This window comes from Dendropsophus ebraccatus, chromosome 4, assembly GCF_027789765.1.
Source record: "Dendropsophus ebraccatus isolate aDenEbr1 chromosome 4, aDenEbr1.pat, whole genome shotgun sequence".
NCBI classification, from domain to species: domain Eukaryota; kingdom Metazoa; phylum Chordata; class Amphibia; order Anura; family Hylidae; genus Dendropsophus; species Dendropsophus ebraccatus.
This window is the reverse complement of record NC_091457.1, coordinates 17,561,390-17,587,601: the sequence shown is the minus strand read 5'-3', so window position 1 is coordinate 17,587,601 and position 26,212 is coordinate 17,561,390. Positions and strand designations below refer to the sequence as shown.

The window sequence follows — 26,212 nt, the reverse complement described above, 5'->3', positions numbered from 1 at the left end:
TCGGGAGAGACAGGAAGTGGGATACCGACAGGCAGACCCCTCCCTCCAGAGTCCAGAGCGGAGCCGCGGCCGGGAGCAGGGTGAGGAGATGCGGCGCTTATATATCTCTATATATCCGTATATATGTGGGCTCTGTCCTGTCTGTATCCCCCCTCCCCGGCTTCCTGTACGGGCTGTGCAGCCGCTGTCACCTCTCCCTCCTCGGAGGGTTTATCCCCCCTGTCACAGCATCCTGAGCCCCTCAGCCTGTCACCATAGCCCGGCACCATGTATATCTAATGCGGTCCCTATATCCACCTCCAGCCCCCATTATTATACTATAGCTCTATATACTCACCCCCTCCCCCATTCATGGACTCCTCCTCAGTATACCCCTCCTATATATCCTATATCTCCCACTGGTATCTGTATACCCTTCCTATACCCCCCCCCCATAATCTATGTATAACCCTCCTATATCTCCACTAATCTATGTATACTCCTTCTATATCTCCCCCCCCCCTAATCTATGTATACTCCTCAGTATACCCCTCCTATATATCCCCCCTAATCTATGTATACTCCTCCTATATCCCCCACTAATCTATGTATACACCTCAGTATACCCCTCCTATATCCCCCCCCCCCAATCTATGTATACCCCTCCTATATTCCCCCCCTAATCTATGTATACCCCTCCTATATCCCCCCTAATCTATGTATACCCCTCCTATATTTCCCTCCTAATCTATGTATACCCCTCCTATATATCCTATATCTCCCACTGGTATCTGTATACCCTTCCTATACCCCCCCCCCTAATCTATGTATACCCCTCCTATATCTCCACTAATCTATGTATACCTCTCCTATATCTCCACTAATCTATGTATACTCCTCCTATATCCCCCCCTAATCTATGTATACACCTCAGTATACCCCTCCTATATCTACCCCCCCTAATCTATGTATACTCCTCATTATACTCCTCCTATATCCCCCCCTAATCTATGTATACACCTCAGTATACCCCTCCTATATCTACCCCCCCTAATCTATGTATACTCCTCATTATACCCCTCCTATATCTACCCCCCCTAATCTATGTATACTCCTCATTATACCCCTCCTATATCTCCCCCCCAATCTATGTATACTCCTCATTATACCCCTCCTATATCTCCCCCCCCAATCTATGTATACTCCTCATTATACCCCTCCTATATCTCCCCCCCAATCTATGTATACTCCTCATTATACCCCTCCTATACCTCCCCCCCCTAATCTATGTATACTCCTCAGTATACCCCTCCTATATATCCTATATCTCCCACTGGTATCTGTATACCCTTCCTATACCCCCCCTAATCTATGTATACCCCTCCTATATCTCCACTAATCTATGTATACCTCTCCTATATCTCCACTAATCTATGTATACCTCTCCTATATCTCCACTAATCTATGTATACTCCTCCTATATCCCCCCCTAATCTATGTATACACCTCAGTATACCCCTCCTATATCCCCCCCTAATCTATGTATACTCCTCATTATACCCCTCCTATATCTACCCCCCCTAATCTATGTATACTCCTCATTATACCCCTCCTATATCTACCCCCCCTAATCTATATATACTCCTCATTATACCCCTCCTATACCTCCCCCCCCTAATCTATGTATACTCCTCAGTATACCCCTCCTATATCTACCCCCCCTAATCTATGTATACTCCTCAGTATACCCCTCCTATATCTCCCCCCCCCTAATCTATGTATACTCCTCAGTATACCCCTCCTATACCTCCCCCCCCTAATCTATGTATACTCCTCAGTATACCCCTCCTATACCTCCCCCCCCCCTAATCTATGTATACTCCTCAGTATACCCCTCCTATACCTCTCTCCCCCCCCCCCCCCCCCCAATCTATGTATACTTCTCAGTATACCCCTCCTATATATCCTGTATCTTCCCCTGGTATCTGTATACTCCTCATTATACCCCTCCTGTATCTCCCCCTCAGTATCTGTATACTCCTCATTGCTGTAGCATCCTCTGGCAGTGCGTGCTGGGATTTCTGGAGAGCTACAGGTTGGGGATCATTGCTCTATGCTGGGAGTTGTAGCTGCGACACAAATCACTGCTCTGCATTATTGATCCCCAAATATTGGCTCTCGTCCTGTTGCAGAACTACAACGGCCGGCATGACAGCCTTTTCCTCTTCTTGACAATCTACAACTTCAGTGTGTCGGGGCATGCTGGGAGTTGTAGTCTTGTAGCCACAAGCTGAGGATTGCAGCTCTGTCCACCTCCTCCTTGCAGTCACCAGCCCCTCCCGACTCCTCACCTTCTCTTTTTTTCTTTAATTCACTATCCTTCTGTCCCTTTTAACACCCTACCCACATAGTCAGAGAGACTTAAAGGGTTTTTCCACCATGAGCTAGAAATGTACTACACTTTGGTTTGTATGGGTCGTCCTATTGTGGAGGTTACACCGACCCCTGAGTGGTTGGACTGGCTCTTAGAGTTCATTGTCTGTACCTGTCTGTGACCAAAGGTGAAATACCTGGGCAGGTCCCTGCCGCGTCCCCCGTGTACAGACACATCTAGATTACGGCCACTTCGAGGGTTTGTTACTATTGTACCCAGTGTAGTAGTGTGGGGGTCACTCCTCTACTTCCCTCCTGTCCTGCTAGTTTTGCTACAGTATCTGTGAAGATAAATGTATCTGCCTGAAATTGTAACAAAGCATCAATTGTGAGAAGACTTGTAGGCCTTAGGGCTGAGAGATGAAGTTCTCATTCACTGACAAGTAACAGAGATCTTGAAGATGATGAGAAATTATATATAGTGTAGTGGTAGGTTGCACATCATCATCTTATACAATGCTTAAAGGGGGGGTCCGGAAAAAATAATAGTATGAGGGTGATGGAGAAGTAAATCATTCATAGGAGCCTATTCCACAGAGCGATAATTGTCCGAAACGGCCCGGTTATTACTCTGTGGAATAGAGACAACGATTATTGGCTGATCGTTTATTTAGGTTCAAATCTAAAATCATCGGGCACCGACCGCGCATTGCTGCGTAGAATAGCAATGTGTGGTGGGTGACCGACGATCTCACAAGCACCATGCTTTACCTACACATGTTGCAGGTCTTCTCCTGCGCTCCTTCTTCCCCCTGGTCCCGCGCGCAGCAGCAGCAGCTTCGGTGCGGCCTGTCTGAGCTGACAGACCGCTCAGCCAATCACTGTCCAGGACCGCCACGGACAGTGATTGGCTGAGCGTTCTGTCAGCTCAGACAGGCCGCACCGAAGCCGCTGCTGCGCGCGGGAACGGGAGGAAGGAGGAGCGCAGGAGAAGACCTGCAACGTGTGTAGGTAATGTATGGTGTTAAAACAAGGGCTGCAAGGACGATGTCCCTGCAGCCCTCACTAAATGATTATCGGCCGTGTAATAGACCAAGTCAACTAGTGCCGATCTAGCAGATTGGCGCTTGTTTACAATATTGATCGGGCCCCCATCAGCCTTTGGAATAGGATCCTTACTGCCCTGATCCCCCGGAGCTGCTATTCCGTGGTTCCTGTGATGTGTTGACTTTGGAGGGTCTGTCTGCTCAGCTACTGACTGCCCGGGGCAGGTCACCATTACAGCCAGTCACTGCCCGGGGCGGGTCACCATTACAGCCAGTCACTGCCCGGGGCGGGTCACCATTACAGCCAGTCACTGCCCGGGGCAGGTCACCATTACAGCCAGTCACTGCCCGGGGCAGGTCACCATTACAGCCAGTCACTGCCCGGGGCAGGTCACCATTACAGCCAGTCACTGCCCGGGGCAGGTCACCGTTACAGCCAGTCACTGCCCGGGGCAGGTCACCATTACAGCCAGTCACTGCCCGGGGCAGGTCACCATTACAGCCAGTCACTGCCCGGGGCAGGTCACCATTACAGCCAGTCACTGCCCGGGGCAGGTCACCATTACAGCCAGTCACTGCCCGGGGCAGGTCACCATTACAGCCAGTCACTGCCCGGGGCAGGTCACCGTTACAGCCAGTCACTGCCCGGGGCAGGTCACCGTTACAGCCAGTCACTGCCCGGGGCAGGTCACCATTACAGCCAGTCACTGCCCGGGGCAGGTCACCATTACAGCCAGTCACTGCCCGGGGCAGGTCACCATTACAGCCAGTCACTGCCCGGGGCAGGTCACCATTACAGCCAGTCACTGCCCGGGGCAGGTCACCATTACAGCCAGTCACTGCCCGGGGCAGGTCACCATTACAGCCAGTCACTGCCCGGGGCAGGTCACCATTACAGCCAGTCACTGCCCGGGGCAGGTCACCATTACATCCCTATGCATCATGCTGCAGAACCTGGTAGAGCGGGAGACCCCCTACTATTACGTCTATACTGCCTATTAGATTGTGTGACTCTGCTATAACCTCAGTGAGTTCTCTCTATACCCTGAATGCCATGTCATCACGTAGCTTTATATTGGTGCATTCCATGTGATTGGTGATCTCCTCCGCCATTGCATCCATACTGCATCCTGGGAGCGCCCATGTGTATTCATAAGGCGACGTGTGTGTGTGTGTGTATGGAGCCGTATCTGATAAGCACCAACAGAGAATGTCAGGGAATGTGGAAGTGTCCCGGGCGGAGGGTGTGACGGTGGATCACTATTTCCTGCTTGCACGTTCCTCGTCGTGTACAGACCTGTGCCTGCATTGCTCTCTCTCACACCTGGAATGTGAGGGGTTAAGGTTGCATAGAACATACAGTGGTCTGTGACTAAGGGGGGGAAATATTGCTGATCCTGTGATGTTGGAGCGAGTCCAGGCTCCTGACTCATTTGGCAGGTTCGGGCGGCGTGGTGTAGGACATTACAGGACACAGCGCCGCTTTACACATCTCATTTACTACGTTTAATCTGACTAAATGGCTATAAAACTCTGCGGGATGAGCCTGCCCTTCTATCCGGCTCTGAGCAATGCTTTTATGTGTGTGTAGAGCGAGGCGGGATAAGGTGCTATAGTCTTATGGGAAGAGGGAGAAGTGCTTCCCCCAAATGTACCCTGGTACAGGGGTGTAACTATAAGGGCTCCCTCAGACCCTGCACTAGGCATAACATAGTATTTTTCCTCTAGAGTGTCCCTTTAAAGCAGGGGTAGGAAACCTTGGTCTCCAGCTGTTGCAAAACTACAACTCCCATCATGCCTGGACAGCCTTTGGCTGTCCAGGCATGATGGGAGTTGTAGTTTTTCCACCAGCTGGAGAGCCTAGGTTCTCTACCCCTGCTTTAAAGTGTTCAAACTTGTTCTCATTTAGGGTATAAACACACCGTATGCGCAGCGTATTTACTGCTGCGATACGCAGCAAATACGCAACAGATTAGATCTAAATAACTGAACACAGCATCAAATTGTGTGTGTTTGTACCCTAAAAGAACACTGAACACTATGGGATTTGGCCCTCCATAGACTTAAAATAAATCATAGGTTTTTTTTTTCCAAAAATCAGCGCCACCTCTGTCCTCAGGTCGGGTGCAGTATTACAAGTGGGTGGGAGGACGAGAGTGGGGTCTGTAGGCCTCCATGGTGTCTAGCGTGCAGCTCCCCCCGCCAGACTCTACAAAATCTGCATTGCCCCAACGTGAGTGTTTGACGCAGGTGTGAACCTAGCCGAACCTGTGGGTGAGGACTGGTAGGACGGGATTATACGATGGGTGGTGTATAGAGTAATGAGTATTACAGTGCAGTGATGTACGGCTGCAGGAGGCCGCTCTCTGCTCTTCAGCGATGCCGTAAATAAATGGCTTTTATTGAAGAGCGCCCTGGGACTTGTTATGGCGACCGGAGTAATCTGCTCCCAGCCTGGGCTCTGGTAATAAATATATCTAGACGGCGGTGATATCCATATGCATCCTGTCAGTGGTGAGCAATGGCCGTGCAGGAAGCCGAGCACACACGCTCAATACTGATACATTATGTATGGACCGTAAGCTACACTGGATAGAGAGACCATCAGGAGAGGAGACTACAATAGAGGGATGGAAGCGACTAGTAGAGGACAGGGCACAGTATGGGCAAGATCCTATTGGTGGCAGCAATTGGCCATGGAAATTCGGTCCTATATAGTTGGGCAAGGTACCTATGTTTTGACCTGACTGAACAATATACCTTCCATTATACCTTTGCAGAAAGTGTCCATTATAAATTTCCTATTTTGTGTATACAGCTCCTATGCAGGCTATGCGTGTCCATGGTAACAGACAGCAAACTAATCTGTGTAGTCTGGCCTTACAATCTAAAGATGCCAATGCAACCCATAAAAAGTGGGCTGTATCCATCATCACTGGCAAGTTTGGCTGTATGGTAGCCTCCAAACCATGAAAAGAGTGGTCAGCATGCTGAATAACCACCCAACCCTTTGTTCTGGCAGGGATAAGCCGGTGCCAGAGCTGTCCGGTACAACTTCCCATGGAGAACATGAACATTTGACCATGCCGGGGCTTCAGGAGAGAGAACTTTTCTCCTAACAGTTATTAAAAAAGTTGGTGCACACTCTCTCCCATTCGTCCCCATTTTGCTGGCCTACCGAAAGGAGCACAAATCTGACTACACAGTTTGTTGTCTGTCGCCATGGTGACACACAGACTTCATAATAGCTGTAGAAACAAACTTTTACTCCAGATCCAATGCAAAGTTGACTCCTTTTTAAATTGTATATAAAGTATATATTTTATATGAAACATTCACTTAATAATCAGTGGTTGGTGGTCTTACCAATTGGGCCACACTGCCAGGACTGTCATGCCACCCTGGTGTCTTGGAGTCGCCTATTAGTTATATCATGATCTGAGCAGTAGGAGTGAGTTATCTAGGATACCAGATCCCTGTCGTTCAAGAATCCTTCCATATTTTGTCTGGTCGGAGTTCTTCCTTAACCAATCGGGTATCGGCCCCCAACGGGTTAAGTAGTTTGCCCCAGATAGCAGGCGTCCCCGTCATGTGTTGATGTGTCATGATTCTTCTGTATCTAGCACTTTGTTCCAGAATGAGCCATGTGGGTCACGGGCAGGGGTCCAGCGGTTGGCACACGTTTTCAGCCATGTCTGTCATTGCTGCTGCTCGGTGAGGAATAGACGGCAAACACTCTGTCATTAGGAGAGCTTGTCTATAAACACGAGGAAGCCAGCGATAACACAAGCGTTCTGGAGGGCTCTGATTTAGAGGCCATCTCCAAGTACCAGATCCACGGAGTGTGACTGGTGCCTGAAATAGAGACAAACAAGAGCGAGAGGCTTCTGGCAGCTTCAAGTAGCTTCCGAGACACAAAGAGACAATTGTTCTGATAACCGATGGCCGGAATAACAATCGAGCGACAGAACTGAGTATGAATGGGAAGGTTATAGATGGTTGCTTTCTTCCAGAAACAGCGCCACTTTCGTATATGGGCCGTGTCTGGTATTGCACTATTAGCTTGAATGGAGCTGCAATACCAGACGATGACCATAGGCAATAGTTGCTCTTTAAAGTTTTGGTCGGTCAGGGTCCCACAGTGACATGTCTAAAGTTTTGTAAAAACTTTCCTTGCGACCCTGTGTCAAAAGTTGTTGACTGGGACACTTAAAGGGGTTTTTCACCTATTTTTTTTTTTCTTTCAAATCAACTGTTGCCAGAGATTTGTAATTTATTTCTATTAAAAAATCTCAAGTCTTCCAGTACTTATCAGCTGCTGTGTGTCCTGCAGGAAGTGGTGTATTGTTTCCAGTCTAGAGATCAGTTGAGGTTTTCTATGGGGATTTGCTACTGCTCTGGACAGTTCCTGACATGGACAGAGGTGGCAGCAGAGAGCACTGTGTCAGATAGAAAAGAAAACGCCACTTCCTGCAGGACACACAGCAGCTGATAAGTACTGGAAGACTCAAGATTTTTTTAATAGAAGTGAATTAAAAATCTTTGGCACTTTATGGCACCAGTTGATTTGAAAGAAAAAAAAAATGGTGAACAACCCCTTTAAGCCCCTTCCGAAATATGACATACTGATATACCTTAAAGGGGTTGTTCACCATTTTTTTTTTTCCCTTTAACTCAACTGGTGCCAGAAATTTGTAATTTACTTCTATTAAAAAAAAAAATTCTCAAGTTTTCCAGTACTTATTAGCTGCTGTATATCCTGCAGGAAGTGGTGTATGCTTTCCAGTCTGACACAGTGCTCTCTGCCGCCACCTCTGTCCATGTCAGGAACTGTCCAGAGCAGGAGAAAATCCACATAGAAAACTTTTGCGCTCCAGACTGGAAAGAATACGCCACTTCCTGCAGGACATACAGCGGCCGATAAGTACTGGAAGACTTGAGATTTTTTTTTTTTAAATAGAAATAAATTACAAATCTCTGGCACCAGTTGGTTTGAAAGGGAAGAAATGTTGGTGACATGCTGGGAGATCTGGAGACCACTACAGTACTGGGCCCCTCATCCATTATAAGCATATGGCGTCTTACTGTAACCTTGACTTTCAGTTCTCTCCTCTATAGAAGACCTTGTGTGCTGTACCTTTAAGTCTTTGGCTCCTCTCCCATCTGTCTGCTCTGTGATGTGGTCACCGTATCCTGACGGAGTATAATGGTGGCGGCTTTTATCTTCCAGATGTGGAAAGCTGCAGCAGGACATTCCCTTTCCGTTTCTGCGGATGATGGAGACGACTGGGACACAGATCCCGACTTTGTGGTGAGTTTACCGATCGCCGCCCATTTGTTTCCATTACTCCCTTATTACATTCAAGCTTTTATGTTTTTTTTTTTTTCCACCTCGTTCAAGCAGTTTTTAGGTCAGTAAAATTACTATTTCTGCAACTTATTTATTACCCCATTTGTGTGTCTATATTACTGCTGGTCTGTGCCTCTCATAACCTGAGCGAATAGCTGTCCGTTTCGGTCGGGGGAGGACGTTTAGAAGTAAAACGGATGTAAACATATGTGTCTTACAGTGGATTGTAAGGTGCACCTATACATAGGTCCACACACACAATAGCTAAGTAAATAGATATCGTTTACTTAAAGGGGTACTCCAGTGAGAAAAACTGTTTGGTATCAGAAAGTTATATAGATTTGCAATTTACTTCTATGCAAAAGTCTTCCAGTACTTATCAGCTGCTGTATGTCCTGCAGGAAGTGGTTTATTCTTTCCAGTCTGACACTGTGCTCTCTTCTGCCACCTGTGTCCATGTCAGGAACTGTCCAGAGCAGGAGAAAATCTCTCCTGCTCTGGACAGTTCCTGACATGGACAGAGGTGTCACACTGGAGAGTATCCTTCCTGCAGGACATACAGCAGCTGATACATACTGGAACACTTGAGATTTCGAGATAGAATTAGTGTACAAATCTGAATAATTTTCTTACATCAGTTGAAATTAAGAACTATTTTTTATATATATTTTTTTTTCTCTGGAGTACCCCTTTAAGGGGTGGCTGTTTGACAGCTGTGATCAGAGAGAACGCGGATCCCAGTTATTTAACCCTTACTACGTCACACTGAGGTTTCCTATTGTCACCTCAACTCCAGAATCCTTATCTATATCCTGCGGGCTTCCGGCCTAAAAGGTCTCCAGAGCTGTATAACATAAGGGTTATAGCATTAGGCTGTAATACAATGTTCTAAACACATAAGGAAATGTATATAATACTCTGAATGACAGACATGGGCTGCTGCTGAGGAGATAAAGCAGTGATATCTGTCTCAAAGCTGATGGCTGTTTGCCAAGTTATAAAATCATGTTTTCCTTCTAAGCTCAAGAGTCATTGAGGCTGAGCAGCAGCATGCACCCCTACTCCCTCCCCTACCCCTCCAGTCAAATCCAGAGCTGATTTCTGAATGAAAAGCAATACTATAAACATTTTAATTTTTATCTTTTTATTTTTTTAGAATGACCTCAGTGAGAAGGAACAGAGATGGGGAGCAAAAACTGTGGAAGGATCTGGGCACCAGGAACACATCAAGTAAGTAATGTGCATAGCTGGAAGCGGCTTATTAAAATTGTATGAATGTGAAAACCTGTAATACTGGTTCCTGCCAAGTCTCTTAAAGACAATAGACACATTTACACTGATCTTTAATAGCTGATTTGCTTCCTTAATGCAGAATGAAGCAACTTTCTAAATGGTCTTTATTATACATTTCCTACCATTTAGCTGCCACTGAGCGTAAAGAAGATATATACTGCAGGTGAACATTGCTGTCAGGGGGATGGGGTTACACAGTAGCTCAGATGGACAGGGGGGAGAGAATCCTTGGAGGACAGCTCACTCAGGCTGTATATAGAGTAGTATGCAGGGGGAGGGTAACGTGTTACAGGGTGACGTATAGGATTGTAAGTATTGGATTTTATCCGTTGTTACCTAGGCCAGCAATGATATATTTCTTTTCTTCTCTGTTTTTCCTTTAGCATTCATAAATTGAGGGAAAATGTCTCCCAAGAGCACCACTCCCTGAAGCAGCAAGAACTGGAGGAAGGCCCCAAAGCCTCTCACGGTTATGGAGGAAAGTTTGGTGTGGAGCAGGACCGCATGGACAAGGTAAATAGTGGAGCTCAGTTTTTTTTTTTTTTTTTTGTGGTAGTACAAAAATTTATGTAGATTTGTAATTTATTACAGTCTTACAGTACTTATCAGCTGCTGTATGTCCTGCAGGAAGTGGTGTATTCTTTCCAGTCTGACACAGTGCTCTCTGCCGCCACCTCTGTCCGTGTCAGAAACAGAGCAGCAGCAAATCCCCATAGAAAACCTCTCCTGCTCTCCAGAATGAAAAGAATACATAATTTCTTGCAGGACATACAGCAGCTGATAAGTACTGGAAGACTGAAGATTTTTTTTTAGTAGAAGTAAATTACATATTTTTGGCACTTTCTGGCACCAGTTTCTTGCTGAACTACCTTTTTAAGGTGTTTTACTGTAATAAAACACAAGTGTTCTTCAGGTTTATAGGGGGTTAGGGGTATAGCTAATAACTTACATCCTGACATGTATGTAACATCTGCACGTTACTGCTTGCTGCAGTCAGGTCTCTATGTACCCGGCCTGGCTTGGCTGCGACTTGGCTGACAGATTGTCGGGGCCTGCTCGCAGAGCTGATGTTATACGCCAGGAAGCAGCCACTAAATGAGACGACTGTGTTAAAGGAGCTATTGAAGCGTCTGGCAGCTGATACCCAAGCCTCATGCCGAGCCGCTTCCTCACTCACATGTACAATGGCTGCCTGCGAGCTGGGAACGGGAAGCGGTGGGGGGGGAGCTCTCACTCCAGGGGTTCCTGCTTCTTGTGCCAAACCAGTCAGGGCACTGGAGATAGTTAACACACTGCTAGTTATACTGGTACTATACTACCATGAGCACTGATGAAAGACTTCTCCTTCTCTTCCTAGAGCGCCGTGGGACACGAATACCAGGCTAAGCTGGCCAAGCACTGCTCACAGTCCGATTCGGTGAAGGGTTTCGGAGGAAAATTTGGCGTTCAGACAGACCGTGTGGATCAGGTACATCCTACATGCCATATGCTCATTGCTTATGTACTGTGTATTCCAATTACACTTTGTTCAGGCCTCATTTTGCATTCTATACTATATGGTCATCTTATACAACAAACAGCTGCTGCAAAATTACAATTCCCATCATGCCTGGACAGCCATGGCTTGTCCAGGCATGATGGGAATTGTAATTTTGCATCTGCTGGAGGCCCGAAGGTTCCCTACCCCTGCTATACAAGAACATATAGCCCCAACATATGGTACTTAACAAACAGTATAAAAAAAGCCTACAGTCTATGTAATTGTTCATTGATGAATACAGTATGGTAATATGTGCAGTTTCTTAGCTGCAATTGATGGGTTTTCTATTACATTACACAACCTCTAACCTTGGTTCTCTTCTACAGTCGGCTATGACCTTTGATTACCAAGGCAAGACTGAGAAACATGCGTCCCAGAAAGGTAGGAGGCTGAATGCAGCTCTTATATAATAATAATTAAAATAATAATAATAATATTTATTTGTATAGCGACAACAGATTCCGCAGTGCAGGTTTTGTATTTTATTGTATGAGATATTACATATCTGGGCATTAGAATGAGTCATTGAAAGAAGAATAAAAAAACTTTTAATATGTCCTAGAGACGCATGAGAAGTTTTGATACGAACACTAAGCACATTCATTTGTACTGGGTGACAGAGATGATCCCATAATGCAAGTCTATTGCTGTATATACTCATTAACCGACCTATCAAAACTTGTCAATCGTTGAACTTTTATTAAAGCAGCAGGTACACTTTAGAAACACGAGAGTTGTGGCATGAGTATGTTATATTGGAATGTTTGCAGTGAACATAGTAATGATTATGGTTACAATTTTAAGTACAAAATTGATTATGGTTTGGCCACATGTTACATCCTGTATTATACTCCAGAGCTGCACTCCCTATTCTGCTGGTGAGGTCACTGTGTGCATACATTACTTATCCTGTACTGATCCTGAGTTACATCCTGTAATATACCCCAGAGCTGCACTCACTATTCTGCTGGTGGAGTCACTGTGTACATACATTACATTACTGCTCCTGAGTTACATCCTGTAATATACCCCAGAGCTGCACTCACTATTCTGCTGGTGGAGTCACTGTGTACATACATTACATTACTGCTCCTGAGTTACATCCTGTAATATACTCCAGAGCTGCACTCACTATTCTGCTGGTGGGGGGTCACTGTGTACAAACATTACATTACTGATCCTGATTTACATCCAGTATAATACACTCATAGTATATAGAAGGATATGACGGCTCAGGTATAGTGTATAGAGGTATATGACTGCTCAGGTATAGTGTATAGAAGGTATATAACTGCTCAGGTATAGTGTATAGAGGGATATGACGGCTCAGGTATAGTGTATAGAGGGATATGACGGCTCAGGTATAGTGTATAGAGGGATATGACGGCTCAGGTATAGTGTATAGAGGGATATGACGGCTCAGGTATAGTGTATAGAAGGTATATGACTGCTCAGGTATAGTGTATAGAGGGATATGACTGCTTGGGTATAGTGTATAGAGGGATACAACGGCTCAGGTATAGTGTATAGAGGGATATGACTGCTCAGGTATAGTGTATAGAAGGTATATGACTGCTCAGGTATAGTGTATAGAGGGATACGACGGCTCAGGTATAGTGTATAGAAGGTATATGACGGCTCAGGTATAGTGTATAGAAGTATATGATGGCTCAGGTATAGTTTATAGAAGGTATATGACTGCTCGGGTATAGTGTATAGAGGGATACGACGGCTCGGGTATAGAGGGATATGACAGCTCAGGTATAGTGTATAGAGGGATATGATGGCTCAGGTATAGTGTATAGAGGGATATGATGGCTCAGGTATAGTGTATAGAAGGTATATAACTGCTCAGGTATAGTGTATAGAAGTATATGACTGCTCAGGTATAGTGTATAGAGGGATATGACTGCTCAGGTATAGTGTATAGAGGGATATGACGGCTCAGGTATAGTGTATAGAGGGATATGACGGCTCAGGTATAGTGTATAGAGGGATACGACGGCTCAGGTATAGTGTATTCCAGCCGAGATGTTGCCGGACTCTGACAGCTTTGGAATAACACATCCGTGTCACAACTCTTTTTAGATTACACCAGCGGCTTTGGGGGAAAATACGGCGTCCAAGCTGACCGTGTGGACAAGAGCGCCGTCGGCTTTGACTACAAGGGCAAAACGGAGAAGCATGAATCCCAGAAAGGTTGGTGTCAGAATGAGGAACGTGAGAAGCGGCCGGCGACTAGGGAGCGCAGACCGTGCTGGAGGGGGGGGTTTGTCTTCCTAGGAAGTATCGCTCATTCATTCTGAGAAGAGACGAGAGAACAATGACCGTTCCCAGAGTCTAAAGCACCTGTTAGCGCTGGGGGGGGGGGGGGGGGGGGGGGGTGTTGCCCGGGCGTTCGCTGATCGTCCGGGCAGCCCATAGGATATAACGGCGGTCTGCTGCCGCTGCTCCTATACCACGGGTGCGATGGCAGCAAACGACTTCAACGATCAGCCGACATTAATCATTTTGTGGATTCGGGCCTTAAGGGGGCCTTACCCATTTCATACAACCATCATCCATCTATGCCGTGTCACCACTCACCATTGTGCTATAACCTAAATGAGTTAGTCACAGTCTTTCCCTTTGTGAGTGTTTAGTAATTTTGGAAGGATTAGAGGATTTTGGATGTAGCAGAGGTTAATCAGCGGGATGAGCGTGCAGGCACTTATCCTAAATTAGTTTACGAGTTTTAGATGCCAGGAGTAGTCGTGCTTGTCTGGAAACAGATGGATGTTATGAGGAGCGTACAAGGACCCCAGGACCGCGGGGAATAGCAATTCTATGTGATCATGTGCCGTCATTAATACAGTAATGGCGAAGATAGAGCCGAGACCATTTATCATAGAGATGCCGCCATTTTTCTTATTTGCAATTGCAAAAGAGCCCGTGGAGCCTCATTAAAGAGTCTCGAAACACAGGACTAGCCAGATATCCCTCTGGGAAGGACCCGGCCATGGGGTGGCTCCTGTAAGGAAACCACCATATTAAGTGGCCCTATAAGTCAATGTAATGACAAGGGAAAAACCAAGGCTAGGTATCCATCCACAGACAGCTGTTTCCTGGAGGGGCTCCACGGGCTCCTCTTTGGCATATTCATGTTTCCCAGGGGGCAATGCAAGTGGGATTTCACTGCATTGAGCCCTTTCACTAGCAGCTGGCAGTGTTATCGTTTGGCTGGTCTTCCTGAGATCAGTGATCTGTTTCTCTTATGGCTCTACTAGGCATTGCTCCCACCTAGCCAGAATCCTGCTCCACACTGATGAGGGGCAACACCCCCGAAACAGCTGTATGTGGATGGATACATGGCCTTGGTTTTTCCCTTGTCATTACATTGACTTATAGGGCCACTTAATATGGTGGTTTCCTTACAGGAGCCACCCCATGGCCGGGTCCTTCCCAGAGGGATATCTGGCTAGTCCTGTGTTTTGAGACTCTTTAATGAGGCTCTACTGGCTCTTCTTTTGCTTATTCATGTCTCCCAGGGGGCAATGCACCTAGGACTTCACTGCATTGAGCGCCTTTACTAGCAGCCGGCAGTGTTATTTTCGGCCAGTCTCCCTGAGATCAACGATCTGTTTCTCTTATTTGCAATTGAAAATACTGTTTGTCAAGTCTGCCATGTACATTTAGAGCAGGAGTAGGCAACCTTGGCCCTCCAGTTGACAACTCCCGTCATGCCTGGACAGCCAAAGCTTTAGCTGTCCAGGCATTATGGGAGTTGTAGTTTTGAAACAACTGGAGGGCCAAGGTTCCCTACCCCTGCACTAGAGCATATATAGGGCAAGGTTAGCCACCAAGGGCGTCCTGCGCCTTTCCTGGAGCAGTTTTGGCCAAACTGCTGTCTTGTGATCTGTAGAGCCTAGGGTTATGGGCAGGGGCATAATTAGAGATGGCTGAGCCCCATAGCATACTTTTTATTTGCTTATATTTTCTGTTTTTTTTCTTACAATTTTTTTATTTACAGCAAACAAATTAAAAAAAAATTATAGGTCACTAACTGCAAAATTTGGACTATTTTTTTTTTTTTTTTTTTCTAAAGCTATTATACTCTTTTCTCGTTTTTGCAGATTACACCGCCGGTTTTGGTGGTAAATTCGGTGTCCAGGCAGACCGCGTGGATAAGAGCGCCGTAGGATTCGATTACCAAGGAAAGACTGAAAAACATGAGTCCCAGAAAGGTTTGTAAGGCAGAGGGAACATGTATCCATTTCCATACATTGCTGCTTCTCCTAGTACTGTACTATAAATGGAACCTCGGGGGCGGGGCTTATGTGATTTAACATAAAATGGCCTTTCTTAGTATTGGTGATGTTTTGAAGGCGGGGTGGCTTAAGTCTTACAATTTAGGATTCTGTTTGTCATGTACACATTTCTACATGGGTCAGTACGTGTTCTAGACTTCTGGCCAGACAAACAATCTTGCAATGTGTCTTCAATCTGCAGATTATTCCAAAGGTTTTGGTGGTAAATACGGCATCGATAAGGACAATGTAGACAAGAGCGCCGTGGGGTATGAGTATCAAGGCAAGACCGAGAAGCACGAATCCCAGAAAGGTTCAGTATTATTACAGCTTCTTTTTGCTCCTATGCGGGGACATGTTGAGCCCGCGTCTGTATCTCACACGGCGCAGTGTGCCATGGTGGATACAAGCTCAGGGTGTTAGATGACCAGCGTGATTCCGTACCTACAAGTCATAGATTGTGGTACCTAAAGAGTGAAAAGCAACAAAAATAACAAGATGACTAACCTTTACATTTTCTTTAGGTTTGACGCTTGTGGTGATACTTAATATTTCGGCACTAATGGTGGCAGTATGTAGATAGCTGTGTATATATATCTCACACATTGGCCTTCTATAACAGTAATGCTTCAAAGGGGTTATCCAAAATTAGAAAAACATGCAGTCGTCAAAAAAATAATACCTGCAAAAATTATTGCACCACCTAGGTGGAGTGCACAACCAAATAGAGGCAGCCACTCCCCCAACTGGAACACAGAAAAAAAGAAAAAAATTGGTCAGCTCTCCTAGAACACCGTTCACACTAGGCAGGAGCACGTTGCCATAGCTGAAATTGCAAACACACAAAAACACAGAAAAATGCAACAGCTCACCAAAACCGCAAGATACAGACCCAGCACAGTCATGAAAATAGTTAAAAGCAGCCCCCCCAACTGGCAAAAAAAATTCCCACAAAAATAATGAGTCTTTTGGTTACCATTTGCAAACAGCGTAAACTGCCTCACCACGATAAGGTGAACTCACATCTTTCACTTCTTTCTTTTTTTTTCTGCCTAAAAACATACCCTGGCCCATCCTCTGTTTTGAGTGACAGGACCCAATTAGTAGACTACTATTTAGTGCTGAGAGGAGAGTTCAGCGGGTACACAGAGCATAAAGGGCCCACCCCCTGGACACTTAGCATAAAGGGCCCACCCCCTGGACACTTAGCATAAAGGGCCCACCCCCTGGACACTTAGCATAAAGGGCCCACCCCCTGGACACTTAGCATAAAGGGCCCACCCCCTGGACACTTAGCATAAAGGGCCCACCCCCTGGACACTTAGCATAAAGGGCCCACCCCCTGGACACTTAGCATAAAGGGCCCACCCCCTGGACACTTAGCATAAAGGGCCCACCCCCTGGACACTTAGCATAAAGGGCCCACCCCCTGGACACTTAGCATAAAGGGCCCACCCCCTGGACACTTAGCATAAAGGTAGAAAAGGGAAAGAAAAAGACAAACGGCTAGGCACCTTGTGTAGCATATGTGAGGTGTGGTGGTGTAGAACTGCTCACCTTTCTGCCCCTTGGGCTATATGCATATCACCCCTAGGATGATCTCCTGGGGTACAGTGGTAGTCTGCCTGGTGCAATCCTGGATGCTACTGGGACAGGGAGACTGCAAAGCTGGCAATACCCTTGGACGGGATGCTCCCAAAAGGGGCCTGTATATAGAGCCAAACCGAAAAAAACAAACAAAATTTAGGGTATATGCAAGGGCCAGCACTTGTTTTTTTCTACTTGGCAAAAAGGGTCCACCTCCTGGGCACTTAGCAAAAAGGATCCGCCTCCTGGGCACTTAGCTAAAAGGGTCAACCTCCTGGACACACAAAAAGCCTGTCTCCTGGCCCAGGATGCTTCCCATATGATCCCTAGGGGTTGGTAAATTTTTGCCAGGATAATGATTTTGCCCTCTTTAGTCTTTAGAATCATTCCTTTTAATATATATATATATATATATATATATATATATATATATATATATATATATATATATATATATATTTATATTTATATTTATAATTATATATATATATATAATTATATATAATACAATTTCTGAAATGCTGCCACCATTGGTCCCTATGATTGTTGGAGATCTGGTTCTTATATACTGAGTGTCTCTTGCCTGTTCCTCCTCTGTTTATGGACCAGTTCTATGTAACATTCCTGTGTGCTGCATGGAGGGGGCGCTATGGGGAGAATCACTGACCTGCTACTGCCCCCCCCCATTACCTATATCCCTCTTAGATCATACAACAACCTTGTTTCAATTGTCTTGTATCGAGGGGCCTGATATTTCAGCTAGCCTTGTCCCCAACTGAGCCTCAATAGCAACTCCTCGTAATACGTTGTTTAATATATAATATGCTTTTACCATATGTATAGTGGTATTTCCTCATGTGAAACCACAGTATATTAGTATTGTAAATCAGTATGTCCTAGTATGTATCTAGCTACTATAAAGAAGCCCCTTAAAGAGAGACTGTTTCTGGAACATTGAAATTGTGAAAACTGCTTTTTAATATCACTTTTCAATGCAGATATATACTCTATATAGAGTTACAGGCCCAAAGTCTGAGGCTGCACTACTGATGGCATGTTTCTATTTCATCCCATCAGCTACAATAATGTAGCTGTATAATTTGTGGATAATGTATTGCCTTAGACCATGTGACTACTTGTATACAAGCCCGGTGGGAACAGGTTAGCTTCCCTGACACATTACAGGAAGATATATGGCTCTCAGTAGTGCAGCCTCAGGCTTTGGGCCTGTAACTTCAACTCCTCATATCTCAGGCTAGAAGTAAGATATTCAGACATGGTTTTCACGTTTGTCATGTCCATCAAATGGCCCTTCTCTAAAGCAATACAGACAATTGTTCAAGCCATTTTTCATTTAGTAGCCTCATCCCAATATAACGTCACTTGTCTTACCGGGTACTAAGCAGCGGCAGGTGTCAGTAACTCATAACCTGTTCAATGTGCATGGGGTGTGTCTCATTCCCGTTTAATGGCACGTGGATTTCTGTGTGCGTAGACTATGTGAAAGGGTTTGGAGGAAAGTTTGGTGTACAGACAGACAGACAAGACAAGTGTGCGCTGGGCTGGGATCACCAAGAGAAACTTCAGCTCCACGAATCCCAAAAAGGTATTCTGCTACCCTCCGCTCCATGTTACATGTGGTCCGTGTTCTCCGCTGTCTCTTACTGTCTAATTTTCACATCTATCAGTGCAATGCTTCTCCTATGTCTCCTTCCTCCCTGTAACCTGTACTACTGCTATGCTGTGGGAAGTGGGTGCCTCACACTAATGGCTAGGGACCGCCATACAGATTTATTCTAATACCAGTCACAATGTCCGAAAATCCACCTCTTTCAGAATGGATCATGAACACGCTGCAGATTTTCCATTTTTTTTATTCTAGTCTGAAAGTGAAGATTATTGGAAAGTTAAGAACTTATTAGCATAGAGTGATTAAATGGGCACTGTCGCTTTAAAAAAAAAAACTAAACAAAAAACTTTTGAGGTGAAATGTTTTGATCAGTCGGGGTTTGAGGGCCTGAACCTCAATCAAATTTTTTTATTTTTTATTTTTTTTAATTTTTTCTAAGATTAAGCTGGGAGAAGTTTGTTCTCTTCCAGACCTGAGCCATAGGACAGTGATGGACTCCTAATGTAAGTCAGTGCTCAGCCACCGGTCTGAGCACCCAGACTCTGTCTGATCAAAACATTTGACATGTTTCTACACTTTAAACATCTTGTACATAAATATATTTAAAGGGAAATTCATGCTGCCCGACAGGGACAGGCTGCTTATAACATACAGTAATCTATTATTTACTGCAGCATTTCAGAGAAATCAGAGTTTTAATATAATGTGGGAACAGGGTTTGAGGCTTGATTTATCAATCTAAGGGGGCAAAGCTGGCTGAGACTCGCCCCCAGATGGCTCCGAGCCCGGTTTGCCGAGTGCAGAGAGAGCCTGTCATTTCGGGCAGCGTGTAACTCCTGACAGGTTCCCTTTAATTCTCTGCGGCCGGATGACTGAGAATGAAGCCCAGATGTCCGATTTGTCTATATTGACAAAATACTATTTGAGGAAAATCCTTTTTCAGGTTTTGGGAGGAGCTGAGGACGATGATTCAGGTAAGTAGAGCATAGCCGTAGTGTTACAGGGAGTCTGTCGGCTCATGTTCTTGGTAAGAGCTACAGGCTCATACCAAACTTACTTAAACTGCTCGGCTCCACCTCCTGGACTCTTGTGGTCACCAAATAAAGTTGACTATAAGAGCAGGTGGTGTGGAATTGGTCTGTTTGAACGACTATGATCAATCCAGCGTTGTTGGTCGCTCATAGCAAGAATATATTGCGTTATATACCTATTTTCCATATCAAGCTGACATTTAAAGACATTTTGGACTAGTTAATAAAATAGAACCAGGATTTAGGAAAAAATAAATAAAAAATTTAGAGTTTTTCTCTTTATTTCCCCCCCTGAGCTACTCAGTGGGGGTTTGGATTCCAGACACGTAGGGCTCCCCGGGTTCACTCCGGATCAGTACAGGACACATACAGCAGTAGCCAGTTTACTGGTTATATTACCGTATCCTGCTCACCATGAACCGCTCCTGTATATGCAGGGATGTATTGTGTCAGTGACTATGTGGTAATTCCTTTGCCCATCTTCTAGATTATTCCAAGGGGTTTGGTGGAAAGTATGGTGTACAGAAGGATCGGATGGACAAGGTAAATGTCTTTTACAAGTATAAATGTCTGTGGTAAAGGCTGATTCCTGCTGGCTCCGACTTAGGGGAGACCTGAAGGTATTGGCAAACAATATACTGCCATGTCTGACAACTCAAAAAAAATTCTTGTTCTTTGCACAGTTCCCATGCTGTTTCTCTATGGTTACAGACTACACACACTGTGATCCTGCAGTCGTGTTACTCCAATCCCTCTGCCTCCTCTTCTTACAGATAGACAAGGATGCAGGATCAGACTACACAGAGCTTGTGTAGTCTGTAACCATGGAGACACATAGGCGTATAGTCTGTGGTCTGCAGAGGAGCTGTATACTAAAGGCCCTATTCCATCAACAGATCTGACGACAGATTATCTGCCAAAGATTTGAAGCCAAACCCAGGAACAGACTATAAACAGAGAACAGGTCATAAAGGAAAGACTGGATTTCTCCTCTTTTCTAATCCACTCCTTGGTTTGGCGTCAAATCTTTGGCAAATAATCTGTCGTCAGATCTGTTGGTGTAATAAGGCCTTAGGAAGATGTATTTTTTTTTTTTTTGGTTGTCACTTTACTTGTCATCTTATTCATTGCCGACCAGTTTAGTGGCTCAGTATTTACCATCGTCTGCTAATTTCAGGCAGCAGCTTCCTTTGAAGACGTGGAAAAAGTCTCCTCCAGTTATCAGAGAACACGGCCGGTGGAAGCCGGTGAGTATTGACGGTGATCTGACTGACCTGTATGTATGCTATGCTCCATCTGCATGCTATCCTGGTGTAGGTGAGAGCATGTTAAATTGCCTTAGATGGGGGTCTCCATTTCCTTCTATTTTATAATGTATCCTCATACACACACCAATCCTATTATTTTGCACATAAAAGTTGCAATGTTGGTACCGTTTGGGTTCGGCCCTTTTCTATACCAGCGTGATTGTGCCACAGTGCCCATAGCAAAGATCCTCGACAGAGGGGAAGGTTTCCACTGGGGGTGGGGGCGGCAGGGGTCGTGCTGTTTTTTGGAAGAAAGAACAGTTTCTCTTATACAGGAAAACTCCTTTTAAGAATTAGGGGTAACCTACGAGCCATTTTCTTGCATCACAGAGGGAAATAAAGCCAGCAGCATACGGGCAAACTTTGAAAACTTGGCCAAGGAAAAGGAACTAGAAGATAGAAAGAAAGCCGAGGCCGAGAGAGCACAGAGGATGGAGCGGGAAAAACAGGAACAGGAGCAGGCGCGTCAGAAACTGCAGGTCAGTGCAACTTCAAGTAATATATGGTCTTTTCACCCAGTACTACGCCCCAGTTCTAATGGATAACTGGCTTGACCAGAAAATATTCTTATACCTCATAGCTCACAATTTTCACATAGAGTTTAATAACTATAAAGCAGTTTATAATAGTCTGTTCAGACAAATGCATAGATATCAATCAGTGCTTATATACTATATATTCCATTTTTGTGTTCAGGAGCAAGAAAAAACCAAACCTCCATCTCCTCCGGCATCGCCAAGACCCCGCAAAGTGTCCGAGGAAGCTCCAGCTAGCCCAGTGTATGAGGTGTGAGGCTGGACAGAAACCTCCATGTACCCTGAGAAACCTAACCATACCAGACACTGACTATTCCCCTTCTGCTTTATGTAGGATGCAGCTCCAACGTATGCGAAGGAGCCAGCGAGGGCCGTGGCCGTACCGGAGAACGTGTACGAGGAGCAGACGGATTACCAGGAGGCAGTGAGCCACAAAGCAGAAACTCCAGAGGCAGAGGCTGTATACGACACCGCGGACTACCAAGATGGTAAGAGCATTGCGCAAATATTTATTGATCAAGTGGTGGGGCTCCCTCTGACTTGATATTTGTAATCCTCATTGAATAATAATGAGCATGTTTTCTTAGAACTCGGCATTGTGCTGTCCCTCTCTTATTCCTCTTGCATAAGTAAGTTGACAGCTGGGACGTTACCTGTGCAGTCCGATACTCTCAGAATGTGTAGAGATTCGTCATATTGGCAAGGGAAATAAAAACGCTCAGTTGTTAAACTGTACTTGTCTTTTCAGGATAAGCGGTTGTCAGTATACTTAACCCCTTAACGACAAAGGGCGTATAGGTACGCCCTATTGCCGGTAAGGGTGTTCAGAGCGGGGCCGCACGGCGACCCCGCTCTGAACCGCGGCGGTCCCGGGTGCCGCTTGTAGCCCGGGACCGTAGGTATTAGTGGGCACGGTCCGAACGCCGTGCCCGCTAATACAGTAATCAGATGCAAATGTCAAACATGACAGCTGCATCTGATTACCGGATCCAGCGTCTCCCTGGTGTCTAGTGGTGGAGATCGCTCCTCCGGGATGTTATCCCCATAGACCAAAGGATAAAAGCGCTATAAGCCTGGGAATGGAGCGGTTTTAAGTGACGTATATTTGTTGACAATGGTTTGAATTTTTTACAGGCCATCAGATACAATATAAGTTATACATGTTACATATCGTTGTAATCGTAACAACTTGAGGAACATGCATAACAAGTCAGTTTTACCCCAGGGCGTATGGCGTAAAAACACATTTCCCCCAAATAAACAAAATGCGTTTTGTTTTTTTCAATTTCACCACACTTTGAATTTTTTTCTGGTTTCGCAGTGTACTTTATGCAAAAATTCAGCCTGTCATTGCAAAGTACAATTAGTGACGCAAAAAATAAGGGCTCATGTGGGTTTCTAGGTGGAAAAATGCAAGTGCTATGGCCTTTTATGCACAAGGAGGAAAAAACGAAAACGCAAAAATCGAAATTGGCTCCGTCCTTAAGGGGTTAAGCTGCTTTTTTCCCTATTTATAACTTGCATATAAATCTGCAGACATCTTTAAGTTTCAGTTGTTTCTAAGTCAGTGGGTGTAGACAAGCTGCTTTAGTGTCTCACATACACTGCACACACACAGAAGTGGGGACCCTGCTTCCTTTTATCTTTATAGCAGACCCTCAGAAGCAGCAGCATAGAGGACATTATAGAGCAGTACTGAGCAGTGAATCCAGTGTGAGATAATCACGATAAGCGAGTGTACTCACTGCAGTCTGTTTGCTTTTGTACCTCCAGCCTCTTTCCCATCTCCCACCTTAGTAAACTTGTATTTGCAGCATATAAACTAATCCCTCAGAGAGATGCTATAAAGATGCTCAAGTATTGAATAAAATGGACATGTGGGGAGAGCTGTTGGGTCTTCTTTAACAGTGCCATCAGGGTGCCCCCCCATAACAGTGACAGACACAGACGTGTTTCCCCCAACCCGTCCATCATTATGATGGGAGTTGTCTCTATCAGCTGTAGAGCCACAGGTTGGGGAGCACTGCCCCGTAAGCGTACGGTTAGTAATGGAGGGTGGACTTTCACTTATTAGTGTACAGACCAATGTCATTGAGATTGCCTGACCGTTCCTTCTCTGTCCTCTCTTCTAGTTGAGAACACGTATGCCGACTACGGTGAAGACCTGGGCATCACTGCCATCGCTTTGTATGACTATCAGGCCGGTAAGTCTCACAGCCATCACATATATGTATATAATTATTTTCCCTTGCTGCAGGAGTATGACGTCACCTTTGTCTTTCCCAGCTGGCGACGATGAGATCTCCTTTGACCCAGATGACATCATCACCAATATCGAGATGATCGATGAGGGCTGGTGGAGGGGGCTTTGTAAGGAACGCTATGGGCTGTTCCCCGCGAACTATGTGGAGCTCCGGCAGTAGAGCGAGCCGCCAGTCTTCCCTTTGAGAGGACCCTGTGTCACAGCCCCGTGCTCGGCAGTGGTGGTGCTCTGGTCACCGGGGGGCGCCGCGCTGTTCTGCACGTTCCTCTCTGATATGAATTTTGCCATAAGTACCTGAGCTGGATTCTTACACTACAAATCATTGTATCGATTCTCTTCCTATTCTTTCGGAGAGGGAGCAGTGTTCTGCCTACGACATTAATATTTTTTTTTCCTCTGTAGTAATTCTAAGGCTTTTAAGCTGCAGTTATCTGCTGCAGGCTGGCAAAACGTATCTTAAAGGCTGTTAACCCTTTTGCTGCCAGGTGTGCCTTCACTTCATCTGAAGTTCGACCAAGGCTGATTATTGAGCGGTCTCTCCTCACACCGGTGGATGGTCTGATAGATGATGGTGGTTCTGTATTTACCTACTAAGAAGCCACCTTGATTTTAATTCCTTTTTTTTTTTTTAGCCTCCCCTAACCCTGTGTCTTGTGTGCCATACATGTATCCAGCCATGGTCGCCGCTCACGCCATGTGGGATTTGGCACCAGGATCATCTCCTTTGGCTTTTCATGTCTCCCTCTCCCGATGCAGTTGACCACATTGGCTGTAACGTCCTATCGATCAGTCTGGTTCCTCCAGTATTACCATATGGCAGACCGCAGAATGACCTCAGGCCGAGGCGTATTAAAACTGTGAGCCTATCGCTTTAAGAAAACCTTCAGTAAGGGTCAGATATTGGTTTTATTTGCTTCGATTTCTTTCAAAGTGGTGTTTCACCCATAAGGGAGCGAGCCCTCCATGTTACACTCCTTTCCCTAACCCCAGATGGCCGGGCACTTACTGGTTATGTGCAAGGATATTTAGGAAGAAATGCCCTCGATCCTTTCATACAACCAGCTAGACAGAAATGACTCCTCTCACCTGGTTGCTTTTACCCAAGCAACAGCGCCACTCTTATCCACAGGCCCTTTCAGATCCCATTGTTTTTAGGTAATCTGTTGGCTCTATATCATGCTCCAAGCTGGGCAGACAGCTGATAGGGATAGAAAACAAATGATATCCGTCTCTTAACCAATCGCAAGGTTATAAAATCATGTTTGCCTTCCAAGTTCAGGTGTTGTTAATGGTGTGTTAAGTTGCAGCATGCACATCTCCTTCCTCCCTACCCCTTTTGACCTGCAGGACTGATGTACAAGGATCAGTGCTGGAAGCCAAACTGTGTTCATTAGTCATGCAAGGAACAGGTGGGAGGGGGAAGCGTGCATGCTGCAGATCAGCCAAACCCCTGCAACTCTTAAGCTTAGAAAGAAAACGTGACTTTATAACCTTGCAAACATCCATCAGGGAAGAGAAAGACCGAAAGATATCATTTATTTCACCTCCCTATCTGTTAAGCTGCAATACTAGATCCTGCAATAGATCAGATTGGCGCTGTTTGTGACCAAAATATCATACAACCCACAAGATCTCCGGAGTTGTTATATCTTCTGCTTTCCTGTGAAGCTGATTATCTGTCCCAGCAGGACCACAAGGGGTTCACCGCTCCCCACATCACTGTGTACCCCAACTTCCTTTCTCATCTGTTACTTTTGTTCTGTTTGATTTATAATTGAGGGATTTTGGACCAATCAGTAATTCTGTGGGTTTGGGGTCTTACAGTGGACAAGGTATTATTCTGGGCCCCCTGTTGGGTGTAACGCAGGCTGGGCAGGTTTATTTTTTTTAATTAGTTTTTTTTTTTCTTTTTATCTGTATTTTGCATACAGCACTTCATTATTGATCAATGATTTTGTAAATGGAGCTTCAATAAAGTTTTTTTTTTTTTC

The 26,212-nt window shown here is 45.4% G+C and overlaps 1 protein-coding gene across 2 annotated transcripts; it reads left to right on the top strand.

Moving 5' to 3' along the window:
• CTTN (cortactin) lies at positions 1-26,212 on the top strand. Of its 2 annotated transcripts, XM_069965198.1 has the most exons (17): positions 1-80; positions 8,629-8,709; positions 9,905-9,978; positions 10,425-10,554; positions 11,399-11,509; positions 11,908-11,962; positions 13,670-13,780; positions 15,694-15,804; positions 16,070-16,180; positions 18,950-19,060; positions 20,603-20,658; positions 21,293-21,362; positions 21,753-21,901; positions 22,119-22,208; positions 22,293-22,446; positions 24,091-24,162; positions 24,245-26,212. In XM_069965198.1, exons 2-17 carry the CDS (start codon positions 8,629-8,631, stop codon positions 24,379-24,381), a joined length of 1,623 nt encoding a protein of 540 aa, XP_069821299.1. In that variant the 5' UTR covers positions 1-80; the 3' UTR covers positions 24,382-26,212. The 2 variants fall into 2 exon arrangements, with proteins under 2 accessions (XP_069821299.1, XP_069821300.1); XM_069965199.1 differs by lacking the exon at positions 18,950-19,060.

Bases quoted from the DNA above. Each gene is read 5' to 3' on its own strand.
- CTTN (XM_069965198.1), top strand. From the start codon at position 8,629: ATGTGGAAAGCTGCAGCAGGACATTCCCTTTCCGTTTCTGCGGATGAT. The intron at 9,979-10,424 runs GTAAGTAATGTG...TTTTTCCTTTAG, and splicing joins GGGCACCAGGAACACATCAA to CATTCATAAATTGAGGGAAA. The intron at 11,510-11,907 runs GTACATCCTACA...TCTCTTCTACAG, and splicing joins AGACAGACCGTGTGGATCAG to TCGGCTATGACCTTTGATTA.